The sequence below is a fragment of the Colletotrichum siamense genome (assembly GCF_013390195.1).
Source record: "Colletotrichum siamense strain Cg363 chromosome Unknown KSG_Cg363_contig04, whole genome shotgun sequence".
Lineage (NCBI taxonomy): Eukaryota > Fungi > Ascomycota > Sordariomycetes > Glomerellales > Glomerellaceae > Colletotrichum > Colletotrichum siamense.
In genome coordinates, this window is record NW_023501017.1 from 1,678,312 (window position 1) to 1,692,077 (window position 13,766).

At 57.0% G+C, this 13,766-nt stretch overlaps 4 protein-coding genes across 4 annotated transcripts; 1 reads left to right on the plus strand and 3 right to left on the minus strand.

Annotated features, from left to right (window-relative positions):
• Nucleotides 1–329: 329 nt before the first annotated feature.
• Nucleotides 330–2,240, minus strand: pbpE (Penicillin-binding protein 4*; the record flags this gene model as incomplete). The annotated part of the gene is made up of 1 exon (XM_036638249.1): nt 330–2,240. The coding sequence occupies one exon, from the start codon at nt 2,238–2,240 to the stop codon at nt 330–332; it is 1,911 nt and encodes a 636-aa protein (XP_036496568.1).
• A 1,532-nt stretch (nt 2,241–3,772) lies between these two features.
• plyD-2 (putative pectate lyase D) lies at nt 3,773–4,728 on the minus strand (the record flags this gene model as incomplete). The annotated part of the gene is made up of 2 exons (XM_036638250.1): nt 3,773–4,202; nt 4,268–4,728. The coding sequence occupies 2 exons, from the start codon at nt 4,726–4,728 to the stop codon at nt 3,773–3,775; spliced, it is 891 nt and encodes a 296-aa protein (XP_036496569.1).
• A 1,148-nt stretch (nt 4,729–5,876) lies between these two features.
• On the minus strand, nt 5,877–12,138 carry DRS1 (ATP-dependent RNA helicase DRS1; the record flags this gene model as incomplete). The annotated part of the gene is made up of 3 exons (XM_036638251.1): nt 5,877–9,033; nt 9,777–10,495; nt 10,546–12,138. 3 exons carry the CDS (start codon nt 12,136–12,138, stop codon nt 5,877–5,879), a joined length of 5,469 nt encoding a protein of 1,822 aa, XP_036496072.1.
• Nucleotides 12,139–12,750: 612 nt separating this feature from the next.
• mal3 (Microtubule integrity protein mal3) lies at nt 12,751–13,760 on the plus strand (the record flags this gene model as incomplete). The annotated part of the gene is made up of 4 exons (XM_036638252.1): nt 12,751–12,764; nt 12,880–12,951; nt 13,046–13,158; nt 13,231–13,760. 4 exons carry the CDS (start codon nt 12,751–12,753, stop codon nt 13,758–13,760), a joined length of 729 nt encoding a protein of 242 aa, XP_036496073.1.
• Nucleotides 13,761–13,766: the final 6 nt, after the last annotated feature.

Genomic DNA, 13,766 nt, shown 5'->3' on the forward strand with positions numbered 1-13,766 from the left:
TATATACCCCTTTAATCTGTACATCCTGCATTTTCTGCACGTTAAAGTAATTAAGGTTTTCTCAGTCGTCGCCTCTAATCGCATATGTTGTCGTCTTCTATCGCCGTCGTCTACTGTCACTATCGTTACCCCTATCGTTTCATTCACTACTATCATCAATGTCGAAGTATTGGTTACGTTACGATTGAAGTTATAGGGGTCACTACCCGGCTCGCAAAGCTCATCATGAGTAGCAGCGTATACATCAGACGGACATACCAAGTCACATCCACTCCGATCAATGCCTTTGTTCATTCAGCTTCCAATTTGACACTGTTGCTACCTGATATCTACGCTAGCTGCACATCCTCAAATGTAAAGGGTATCTTCCAGTATCTCAAATCATCAAACTCGGCCTCGGAGATGTACTCCCTCGTGTTCAACGTCAAAGCCCAGTCAACATCAAGCCGACTTGACGCAAACGATCTCGCGCCAACGACAGTACCATCGCGCTCAGAATAGACCGCCCGGCCGCCAGTTCCCGCAACAGCATGGGAGCCAATAAACCTCGCAACAGTGCTTGCGCTGGCCGCCAAAGAGAACCCGCCCATGCACTCCTCCTTAATGGCGCCGTCGCCTCCATACGGTCCCGGGACAAGCCTGTACGCGTCGGGATCCACGGGGTCGTAGCCCGTGTACTTGCTCTCCTGGACGATACGGTCGTTGACGTGCTTCTCCCCGTCCGTTTCGTACAGCCTGACGTCGAGGTCGCCGAGAATGTTCTGCTTGAGGAAGTCGAGATACGGGACGCCGGTGACGTTGCTCACGACGTAGCTCGCCAGCATCGTGCCGTAGTTGGAGTAGGAGTAGTCCGTTCCCGGCGCGAAGTCGAGCGTGCGCGTGAGCTGGTACTCAATCACATCGCGCAGCGTCGCAGCGCGGGTGCCGTTGAAGAGCGCAAAGGCGATGTCGCGGAACATGAAGCCCGGGTCGCCGGACTTGTCGCGGTTATAGCCGGAGGTGTGCGTGAGGAGGTGGTCGATGGTGATCTCGTTCGCCCGCTCGTCAACAGGCTTGTATCCGAGTAAGGGGTAAACAGGGGTGGAGTAGTTCAGCTTCCCGGCTTCGATGAGGTTGTAGACGGCGGCGTGGACGAAGATCTTGCTGACGCTGGCGAGCAGGAAGATGTCATCGGGCTGCACAACGGCGCGGTTGCTCTCGGCCCAGGTGTAGCTGCGCTCGGCGATGGCGGTGCCGTTCAGCGCAATGGCAATTTGGGCTTGCCGGACGCCGTTCTTCGTCATCCAGGTCTGCATGGTCGAGTCAAAGGCCGCCTTCGCGGCGTCATTGTCCTTGAACCCAGTGAACGATCCGGTGGCGGACCACTTTCGGGTCTCGGGGATGTCCTGCTCGGCAAAGATGACTGAGAAGCGGACGTCTGCTCCCGAGACGCCGCCGTGGAGGTCGATTGGGTACAAGCCCTGCGCCTTCTGCGACTCGATCTCGGCGGCGAGCTCAGCGCCGGTGAGGCCATCCAAAGCTACCCACTTGCCGACCGAAGTATCGACGAACTGGGGCGTGATGACATGGTCGTCGGACAAGAAGAGACGGGAGGGGCGCCAGAAGCGTTTGGCGAGCTCGGAGGAGTAGATGTCCGCGTAGTTGATGGAGTAGTTCGTGGTGTAGAAGATCGTGGAGAGCTGGTTGCCGACATTCTCGTGGCCCAGGATGCAGTACCTGCGGTCTCCGGGGTTGCCGTACATCCGGAAGTCTTTCACCAACATCGGGATGCCGTCCGTGGCGTTTTCGTACGCGTAGGGGCTCTTCATGCCGCACAGCTGTGCCCAGTTGGTGACGTTGGCCTTCTCCATGACGCCCGCGAAGACGGCGCTGCCGGCCGGTCCTGTGGCGGAGACGTGCGTTGAGACGTAGCCCTTGGCCTTCCACGAGTCGAACCACGAGTTGTAGGTTGATTCGTCTGCGTCGTAAATCACTTCAAAAGGGTTTCCATCTCGTTTGACCCAGACGGCGGCGTAGTTTGCGTTCGGTGCGGTGCCGTATGCGCTCAGGGAGATCATCCGGTAACCGTCTGCGGTTAAAGACTTGGATCTCTCGCCATGGGCCGCGCCATTGAGGTTGAAGTATGTCTGGACATCGGCGGAGCTGTCATTGGCGACCCGACGCTCAGTCGGAAATGCCAATGTGACGGAGCATAACGAGAGACAAGAGGTCAAGAGACCAATGAACGAGGGCTTGTACATGTTCAACAATCGAAAGCCGCCCAAAGGCGAGCGAGAAGGATGATGTTGACAAAGGCGGAGCAACAATGCTGCTGATTCCCGACCACATCGCAAGTGCCTCTTCCATGTTTTTATTCAGTATCAACTGCACTTGACAGAAACCCACACGGTCCCTATTCTTAGAGTGACAATTTAGGTTGTGGTGATCATCTTGCGATACGAGATGAACCCCGTCCATGCCCCCACAACTTGGCGCTCGGCGAACCGCGCCCGAACCCTGGCCCCCCGGTTTAAGCACCCTGCAAGAACCGGCTGAGCCCGCTGTTTGGGGGAATCCTCGCCTCATGGCAGGGGATGGGATCTCTGGAAGCATGTTTTTTTACCTCATGGGCCCTCGGTTCGATCCTTCCATCCCCCGTATTCCACGACCGTGGGTAGAACACGGTATGGCCGGTTGTTTGGTAACGCCACTTGTGTGGATTGGCCTTGGCTGGAATCGCCGTTGGAGCCGAGGAAAGATGCGACCTGGGACTTGAATACGAGTCTAAACCAGCTTCCCCTGTTGAGCGTAGTTCGTCTCGCGGGCTAAACTCAACGTCGCCGTTTCACGGCCACGTGCGTAATGTAATGCGTTGCTGACATATGCCCACTAGCAAACAATATAGGCTCGGCTCCCGATCTCGACAAGTTTAGGTTTCGTCGTGTATATAAACCAGACGCGCTTGTTTTCACAGCTAAGACTTGCAGAAATATCCCTAGAAAGTCTCAGGACATAAAGGCAAGGTGATCCCACTCACAGGGATCAAAAATAAGGTCCATCCAGGATTCGAACCTGGGCTTACGGAACATTCCAACTCAGAGAGAAGTCAGAATCCGACGTCCTAACCAACTAGACTAATAGACCGAAGGAAAGAATGCAGCGAGCAGCATCTCGGGGCGGTCCTCGTGAGAGGGGCAAGGTCCATCCAGGATTCGAACCTGGGCTTACGGAAGGGAACCGATGGTTGTCATCATCAGAATCCGACGTCCTAACCAACTAGACTAATAGACCAACTGAGCCGAAGCTGCTGTGCTGTGGAGGCCGGTCGGGGACAAGCAGAATATGACGTCGCGAATTTGCGTGTGTGAGAATTTGCGCGAGCCCTGGGTGGGTATCGCGGGCGGGGATCGTGACGGGGCCGGGTGCCGGATCGGAGGCCGGGGGATGGGGCGGAGGGGATATCCCGGTCAACTTCCGACGACGGACTTGTTGTGGCTTGATTGCAGTTGTTGGCGAGTCTGGAGCGGTGCGTCCGTAGCTTGACAGGAATTGGGTTGAACTTGATGTAATCTTGAATAGGTCACATCTCAGAAACAAATCGATTCAGTTCGTCATCTTCGATAATAATTGATGAGCAATACAGGTTCGAATAATGTTGAAGCCGGCCTCTGGCCATGTTCATGCCATATCTACAAGATATCTCCTATATACAATCTCAAACCACGCACAGCATGTACAATCAATACCCTATCCACACCTCAACTCCAAACTCCCCTATCCCCAGTTCCCCAACCTAGCACCCGCTAGTCTTCACACCCTCCGCAACACAAACCTTCCCATCAGGCCCCTTGCCCGTCAACTTCGGCTCCGCGCCACTGCTGTTCCCCTCAAACATCTCGCACACCTCCGCGCCGCCCAGCACGCATGAGTTCTTGATGTCCACCCCGTCGCCCAGGTTGCCGTTGACCGCGGCCAGCACCTTCCCGCCGTCGAGCCGCACGTTCTCGAACGTCGCGTGCCGCGCCGTCTGCGCCTTGCAGTTGCCGCAGCTGCGGTACATCTTGCTGCACTCCTTGCAGTAGAAGTCCTTGACCGCGACCGTGCCCCCGCCGTTGTGCTGCAGCACCTTGTCCTCGGCGTTCTGCGCGCCGCCGCCGTTGACGAAGGACGTGCCCGAGGTCTGCTTGAATGTGATTGCGTCTTCGCAGACGTCTTGAAACCAGCTGGTAGGTGTTAGTTTGGGGACATACCGCAGGCCAGGCTAGGGCTCTGGGTGATGTGATATTACACGTTGTTGATAGTGCAGCTACCAAGGCAATGGATGCCCTCGCCATTATTAGGCCCAATCACAACATTGCTAATCGTAGCCCCCTCCTCGAGAATGAACACGGCATCCTTGTTCCCGCCCTCCGTCTGCCCCTTGCACGTGCTCGGGCTCCGGTCCCAGAGCTGCATCCCGCCGTCGAACGACTGGCCTGCCGCAATAGTCTTGACAGCGGCGATGTTCTGCGAGCCCTTGGGGGTGGGAAACGTAGTCTTCAAGCCACCGCCGCCCGAGGTCGTCCCATTATTCGCGGCCCCAGATCCAGACCCAGTCCCAGAGTGGCCCGTTGAGATGGGCACATGGGGCGCGGTCTTGGACGCCGTGTGCTTTGCCTTCTTGCTCCCCTTGGGGCTGCCGCTCTTAGAAGCCGGGGACGCGAGGGCGGTTGCGGCCAGGGCCAAGAGAAGGATGTTTCGGAGAGACATTGTGGAGGGGTCGTAGATGGAGTGGGAGATGCGTCTAGTGTCTTGGCTGCGAGGTTGAGATGAAATGAAGAAAGGCTTGGCCGCGCAAGCTATGTGGGCAACGTGGAGAAGCAAATGCGGGATAAGACGAATAATAGACCAGCTGTCAGGTTTGAGACGAACCAGCCGTGTTGAAGGTATTGAAACGAATAGTTGTTAAAATCTTTTGAGCTCTTAGAAGCGACGATGATTTTAAAATTCTAATTCCCAAAGCTCGAGAGAACTCTATTCCGTTTATATACCAAAACTCCCATTCACAACTGCCCTCGCGAACCCCTATACCACCGTCCTCATAAGACAAAACTCAATCGCATCTTGGCTTCGAAAAAGAGACCTCCAAGCCAACCCGGGGCCCGAGCTCTCCAGCATCCTGCCCCAATTCTCCATCAAACATGCTCTTCCACAGAGATATATCAAAAGTCCCCAGTGTAATATCTATCCCAGGGCGACGGTGCGCTTCACGTTGAATGAGGTACGTGCGTTCCCAAAGATCGTCCGAAACTTTGTTGTCAACTAAGCTTTTTCTGACAGATCCATCTAGCCTGGGATAGAGTAACCTGTTGGCAAAAGACCACCAATCCAGTGTGCTGCTGTTCCCCTGTCAAACATGGGCCATCGATGTTGGCGCTAACGTGCCATCTGATGTCGGTCATGCGGCTGGGTCTGCCCTGTGTAGAGCCGCACATGTAAGCAACCGTTCATCTACTTCTGGTATGGCCCTGACACGGGCTTTCATATGCTTCAAACGGCCCTCCTTGTGGGGGGTTGGCTCTTATGCAGGCTGTAGTTCGGTTGAGATGCCGAATATCGTTCCTCGCAAGCGGGACAGAGATGGGGGAGACTTCCTTGTACCATTTCAATATCTCCAGCATTGACCAAGTTCTCGGAAAACTGAATGACACGAGCAGCCTTCTGCCATCTCTGCGTGAAACAACCAGACGGAGCGACTTGTGGCATGACCCGAGCACCTCGGAGCAACACCGGATTAACGATTTCAGACTTGATTGAAAAATATCTACTTGAAATCAGCGCCGAATTATTCCGTTTTTCCAGACGCTGGTATTAACACAACACCCCAGGACCTCTAGGATGCTGTGGCGAGACATCAATCACCTCCACTGCTGTTGCGGCGGCCTCTGCTGCCTGTGTTGCTGTTCCGCCTTCAACTGCCTCTCAAACCTCTTTCCGTCCGCCCGGGCATCCTTCTCTCCGTTCCCTTTCCCATTTCCTACTCTTTTCAGTTCTTCCTCTACCATGCCCACTGCTTCAGCAACAACATCATCGCCTCTCCGCCATGTGTACAGGGCGACTCCATGCTGCTCCAATACTTCCTGCGCACGCTGCAGACGGCGCATCCATAATTCGTGCTTCCTGTTGGGGTATGTTGGTCCCATCGTCGGAGACCCCAACGTTGGAGATGTGGCTCCCGACTTGAGGCTGTTCGACTTGGTCTTAGCGAACGCGGGCGGCTGAGGGCCGGCAGACGGTGGGAGGGCTTCAAAGTCGATGTCATCGTTATTTGACAGTCTCTGCCGATTGAGCGTCCGCGGGCTGAGGCTCCGGGCCCCGGACGGGGTGTCTCTGCGGCGCGGAGGTGGTGGCGGTGGTGGGACTTTGAATGCTTTGCTCATGTCCTCTGGGGTAGTCGACGCTGGTATCTTTGCTGTTTTGGGTAAGCTGCTGGTGCTACCAACCGTCTGTTGCGATGCGTTGTGTATTTGCGACAGCGGATGAGGGGCGGATCGGTCAGCGGACGGCTTTCTCGACCGCGGTGCAGGCGGAGGCGGAGCAGAACCGCCATTAGACCCCAGAGTAGGCACCTTCGTGTCTGAAGGAGCACTGCGAAGGGCTGCTGGCTTGACTGGACGAGGCGGTGGAGGTTTGCGAATAGCAAGATCCGACGTGCTCGCACTTGAGGTAGGTTTTGGCCTTGCCTTGAGTTGGGCAAGCGCAGCCGCGTCGTCCAGATTCGCCTGTTCCGGCTCGTCCGAGAAGTCAATCAGATCGCCCATGACGGGTCCAACTGTCTTGATCTCGCCGCGTGGTGGCAGACCAGGCCTGTTTGCCGGCTCGTCGCTCTTGTCCTGAAGTCTGATTGTTGGAGCCTTCTGGCGAGCGGTGCCCTCGAATGATGAATCAAAGTAGCCGCTCTGTTCAGGAGTCGTGACATCACGGATAAACACTGCAATGATTCGTCCTGGATGGGCCTCGACCAGCTCAGTGTAGACTTCCAGATCAGCCTCGCCGCTGTCGCCCACCAACAGGAACTTCCGCTCAGGGAAATCCTTCATCAGCCTCGTAAGTGTGCTCTTCTTCCTTTCGGCCACCGGCTCGAAGATGCCCTGGAGCATACCGCTATACTGTTTGAGATGGAGAGACCCAGGAGGCAAGCCGGCAATCATAAAGTAGCTTGCCAAAACTGGGAATAACTGCCATGGGCTGTTGGAGCAGTAGTGTATGCTGACGCCCATCGCGTGCAGCTCGTTGTACCACTCCTTGACGCCCTCGACCGTCAAGTCCTTCAGCTCGCGGATGAACGTATTGCGGAAGATCTCCTTCGCGCCGCCTGAGATATTGGACCTCTTGATGGTGTCGTCGATATCGCTAATCAGACTAACGCCCCTTGGTTCAATGATCTTGACTTCTTGAACTGCCGACAGGCTTTGGTTGGCTAGGACTCGGACATGTGTCGGAACAAAATCCAAGGCGGCTCGTATGACAAAGTGGCCGGCATCATTGGTCTGCACCGTCCGCGAAGCCGACTTCTCATCGTTGTAGAAGAATATGGTGATGGGAAGCTGGATCAGGGGTGTCGTCATGAATGGCGCTATCCTAGCCATGAGGTTCGCGTTTGCGACGGATAATTCAGCCTCCGACAGCTCGTTGCCGTTCGTGTACTGCCTAGCTGGCATCTTGGGCGACCCCGGGGCTGTCATGGGCGTCCGGGTGCCACTGCGGGATCTTGACCTCGCGGGATATATGCTACCGGCATCATCGTCGTCCTCCTCTCGTGCCGCTTCGCTGAAGCCACCACGATTTGCCACGCGCCTCTCCTCCTGGCCTCTTTTCTCAATCTCTGCCGCCTCTTTCGCAATTTTCTCCTGCTCCCTCCTCTCTTCGTGGGACTGGTGAAGCGCCCCTAGCGAATCCGAGGGAGGGGCATCCTGCCTGGGTGCGGGGATGCCGCTCAACTGGCGCGCGAGCCCAATGAGAATCCGATTGCGTCTGGTCATGGGCCCTTTGTGCGGCGAGTAAACCCATCCTCTAACGTCGATATCCACGATTGCCCTCTCGTCTTCGTTGCGCTCCCACTCTTGCCTCCAGTACTCCGAATCTCTAATAGCCCCGTGTGGTTCATTTGAGATGTACTCGTTGTCGTCGCCCCAATCTTGCTTGGTGTGTCGTTTCGCGTAGGACGGAAAGATGACCATCTGGTCGTCGCCTTGCACCGTGATTGCAACATCCGGGAATGATCCGGGTATCGTCGTCCTCGGCATGCCGTCGTCTGCTTCAAGCGACCGCACCCGCGTCTGCGCATATCCTTCTCTTATTTCATTCATCGCAACTGCGCCGGCGCGGTACATGCTGCCTGCCTTTGCAGCCAGCCATTTCCGACGGAAACCTCGCTCGCCTTGTGCCGGCTCGCCCTCTGGCGCCGCGCCATATCCGTAGCCGTTCCCGTCCCCATTGCGGCTCGAGTTGGCCGCAGCTCCTCCTCCTCCGTTGCCTGTGTAGTCTGACCAAGTGGGCATCTTTTTGCCTGGGCGTCCTGCTCTCGCATGCCTCGCCGGCCTCGCTGGGGGTGGGCCCAAGAGCAGCCGGCGACTTTGCCGCCTGACTACGTCGACGAGCCGCGACTGCTCGTTCCGCTTGCGCTGGCGCTCAAGAATCAACCGGTATATGCGGGACTGGAAGCGATGCTTGAGCTGCGGAAGGGTGTCGAGCCGGAAGTTGAGCACGCGCTCGCGATATCGATCTCGGACGGTTCGCGGGAAGAGGTATCGTAGTAGACTGAGTCGATTATGAGGATGCGGATGCGGGGGTCCAAATCGCCTGAAGGGCCTGAAGGGAGCCAGCTTGATCGTTGTAGGTGCCTTGGACAAGATTCCAAGACGGGCGCGATGGGGTGCGGGACGGCCCTGGTTTTGTTCGTAATGCAGGAAGGGTCCCTCCGCGTCGTCTGTTCTCCGGAGGCGGCAGGTCGTGGGCTTAGCGGCGTCGATTACTCGTCCGAGGCTCAACGAGGCAGACCAGAAGTGCACGAGGCTGCGCAGGCGACAGCGTCTTCTGACCCCCACGCTCTACAGCTGATGAAGAAGCGGCAGAGAATGATGGAAGCACATGATCTGGGCGACGGGTTTGGGAGGCGGAATCGGCGGTCGAGGGGTTGAGGCAGAGTAGCGGGAGCACGCGGGTAGGGAGGGATGAGCTAGGAGCTCGTGACGACGGGCGGGCGAAGCTTTAGGTTGTCTCTGGTCTCAGAAGCTGCCGGTGCCGGGTCGGGGTGTCTCGATTTCCAGATGCGACCAAGTGCCAGAAATGCATGGAATATTATGCAGGCGGCGTAAGACAGCGGCGCCTCCTCCTCCTCAGCGAGCACCTCAGCTTATTGCCCGCTGAATGAGGTCCACGTCCAAGCGAAACGAGATGTTACGTCATCCTTTAAGCTTGCCGAGCTCCCGCTGAAGCTTCCAATGCGCTGCGTGAGGTGCCCTGTGCTGCGATCGTCTTCAGCAGTGGTTCTGGCCGAGGCCCACTGAAAAAAGGACGCTGCAAATGTAACGTGCCTGGGCCAGACCAGAGTCCATCAACTGACGCTCCGGCGCTGGACACGTGAGGGCCTGTCAACTCGCTCGATGTAACTGAACAGTCGCATTTCGATCCTTTTGCTGGCGCATTTCCCCATGATCCATGATGGACGAAACTCCGTGCCAAGAAAGAATTAGATGGTATTTCAACATGGTATTTTGGTCTAAACTTTTCCCTCCGTTATGCCCACCGACGCCTACCTCTTTCCACGGGCCATCTTCGCCCTCATTCTGCCGTTCTTGGGGACCTTCTTCTTCTTGAGGTTCAGCACGGCGCCTTGTCCAGCACGCTCCGCCTTGCCCTTCTTCCATACGTGGCCCTCGCTCCTCGTGGCCTTGGCGTCGAGCTGCTTTCTGGCCTTGTTGCTCATCTTCACCTTCTTCTTGCCCGGGCCACCCTCGCCGTTGAGCTCGGCCCGGCCCGCGTCCTTGGCCTTCTTCTTGTCCTGCTCCGTCTCGAACCATGTCCTCTTCGGCCTGGACTTGATCTCGGCCTCGTGCTCGAGGATGTTCTCTCCCTTCCTGACCTGCATCTCGGCCTGCGCGAACTGCTTCTCTTGCTTCTCCTCGACGATGATCTCCTCAATCTCATCTTCCATTTCGTCGACCTGGGCCTGCCACTTGTCTGCTTCCGCAGGCTCGATGACACGGCTCATGATCTTGGCCCCCTGGGACTTGCCCGCCTTGACCGCGGCCTTGACGACCTTGCGGTCCGGCTCGGCAGCCAGGGTGACGGCGGTACCGCTTCTGCCGGCACGCGCAGTACGACCGACTCTGTGCACGTAAATCTCTAGCTTCTGGGGCGCCTCGTAGTTGATGACGGTGTCAACGCCCTTGATATCGAGACCACGAGACGCAAGATCGGTAGCCAAGAGGTAGTTAACCTTGCCGTCACGGAAGTTCTCTACACTGGCAATTCTCTGCAAGGTTATTAGTGACATTCTCATCGGGTTATAAGAGAGGTGCTCACCTGAGCCTGGTTCATGCTACCGTGTAGCTCGGCGCAAGACATTCCCAGCATACCAAAGATGATTCTTGCCCTGTGAGCCTCCTTCTTTTGGCGGAAGAAGATGATGACCCTCTCGGTGTGCATCGTCTTGCAGATGTGAATCAAGTAGCCCATGCGCTTCTCCTCACGGCCGTGACGCAGGCGGATGAACTCTTGCACCAGGGTGCCGACTGTCTTCTTTTGGGAATCCACCATGACTCTGGCAGGCTTGTTCATGCCAACGCGGACCAGGCGGTCGACAGACGATGTCATGGTAGCAGAGAACAACATGGTCTGTCTTGACTTGGGGAGTGTGGTGAGAATCTCGTTCAGTTCGTCGGCGAAACCGTCTTCGAGCATACGATCGGCCTCATCAAGCACCAAAATCTCTACCGTGTCGACGTTGAAGCTGGCAGAGTTTCTCATGTGATCGATGAAACGACCGGGGGTGGCAATGATGACATCTGGCCGCAACCTGAGTTCGACCTCTTGCTGCTTCAGACTCAGACCACCAACAGCCAGTGTGAACTTGATGTCCGTATAGGCTGCCAGCTTGGTAGCGACGGCGTGGCACTGGATAGCCAATTCACGGGTAGGGGTGAGGATGACGACACGGCTGGTGGGCACCTTCTTGGGCCTGTAGAGGAGACGCTCGAGAATGGGCACAACGAAGGCGGCCGTCTTTCCGGAACCAGTGACTGCACCACCGACGACGTCCTTGCCCATCAAAGCGATAGGCACGGTCTTGGCCTGAATGGGAGTGGGCTTGGAAAAGCCAACGGCGGCAAGACCTCTGAGCAGGGGACGCGACAGAGACATGCCCTGGAATGATGAAGCGATATCCTTCTTGCCGGGCTGTGCGGGCTCCTCTGGCGCGAAGAAGGCATCGCGCTTGGCTTGTTCCTCTGCATCCTCCTCTTCGTCGTCTGAATCGTCGCGAGCGTCGTCGGGGTGGTCTACGGGTGTCGCAACGGAGTCGTTGTCTGATGCAGCGGCGTCATCGTCTTCTGCGTCTTCCGCGTCGGGGATCTCCTCGTCGGCAGACTCCTCGTTCTCAGGGTCAACACCCATACCGAAGGCGTCGTCGGCAAGCACTCCATCTTCATCGTCGTCGAGGTCGATATCCATGTCGTTCTCTACCTCTTCGTCGTCGCCAGCCTCCTCCTCTACGGCGGCCTCGGGCTCCTCGTTGCCAGTCTTCTTCGCGCGCCTCCTGCGAATGATCTCATCCAAATCGACGCCAACCGGATCCTGGTTCTTCATGGACTTCTTTGCGCCGTCGAAGCCCCAGCCCTCGAACTCGTCGTCGCCGAATTCGACAGCGCCGTCTTGGGCAAACTCGAAGTCGGAGTCCATGGCACCGTCGTCGTCTTCATTCTTGCCCCAGATGCCTTCGCGCTCTTCCTCCTCCTCTTCCTCACCCTTCTTAGACTTCTTCGACTTCTTGGCGGTCTTCACCTTCTTCTTCGGGGGCGGCGCAACAGCCTCTTCTTCCTCGACAATGTCCTCGTCATTGTCGGAGATTGTGTGGACAAAGTCGTCGTCAATCGGCTTGCGTTTCTGAGAGGGAGCCATGTTGGGTGGTTGAGAATTGTTGAAAAGCGAATGAACAGTCCCGCGGGGTATCGTCTGCTCTAACACGCTTTCCAATCCCCCAGCTCGATCTTCAGCGCCAGAATTTTTTCTGAGCGGACGGTGGAGCTTGAACTTTTCTGCCGCCAATGGGCCCCACCTTGACTACCTAGGCGGTCAGACGACTCGGTCCCATCCGCCGCGCTGGTCAGTGCGTTACGTGATCGGAGTACGGACACGTGACGGTGTTTGTCATCAGCAGAGAAGGGCCAGGCCGCCGCCAGTCATTGCCAGTGTTTAGGGGGGACGTGGAAGGTAGGGGCAACTCCCGAGTAATTGCCCCCACCACGGTTGATTGGGCGACCACTTATTGCCAACAATTTTGGCAGCCTTCACGCCGCCGGCGACAAAGCAACGAGTTTTAATTTCTGCCACTTCGACACTTGCCTGTCTTGTCCTAAGCCCAACTTCGGTGCTCTAACCACCCACGTCTCCTTTCTCTACGCCTCATCGCGTCTCTGCTTCTCGAGCGTCCTTTCGATTCCCGGTTTTTTGCGCGCGCATTCTTCATCCAAACACACGAAAAATCCCAGAGATCAGACACATACGGTCAAGATGGGCGAATCCAGGTTCGTATCTTTCCACGGCCTTCCATCCCGCGGCGCCCACCACCACCACACGACGGACTCGGCGCGTCGCCGCCTCGACATCGAGCTCTCCCAGCTAACAGAAAAGACTATCCAGACAAGAACTCATCCAGTGGTTGAACCAGCTGCTGTCCCTCAACATCACAAAGGTCGAGCAATGCGGTACGGGGTAAGTGCAGCCCGATACCCCTCCCCCGCCATACAGCGATTTGTGGGACCTGGTGATTTTCGTGATGGTGTTGCTAACGCCGGTTTGACTGCAGCGCGGCGCTATGCCAGGTGTTTGACAGCATCTTCATGGACATTCCCATGTCCAGGGTCAAGTTCAACGTCAACAGCGAGTATGCATACATACAGAACTTCAAGGTTTTGCAAAGTGAGTCCAGCCCTCGAACCTGCCTTGCGTTTGGTCCCCAGCGAACCCGACGCTGACAATTGCTCTCTGCAGACACCTTTGCCAGACATCAGATCGACAAGCCCATTCCCGTCGAAGCCCTAGTCAAGTGCAAGATGCAGGACAACCTCGAGTTCCTTCAATGGACCAAGAGATTCTGGGACCTGAACTTCCCCGACCACGACTACGATGCCGTCGCCCGCCGAAAGGGCGCTCCCGTGTCCGGCGGTGGCGGTGCCGCCCCCCGCGCCGCTCCTGCTGCCGGTGCTGCCAGACGAGGAGGCACGACCCCTTCGGGCGGCCCGCGCGTGGCCAAGGCGGCCGGCCCCGGCAGCGCCGCCCTGCAGCAGGAGAATGCCACCCTCAAGGAGACTGTCGTCGGCCTGGAGCGTGAGCGTGACTTCTACTTCAGCAAGCTCCGCGACATTGAGCTTCTCGTGCAGCAAGCCGTCGAGGAGGACCCCGAGCTGGAGAAGCAGGAGGACGGTCTCGTCAAGCAGATCCAAACGATTCTGTACTCGACAGAGGAGGGCTTCGAGATCCCCGCCGAGGGCGAGGCTGCCGACGATCAGGAGACCTTTTAGGAGGGT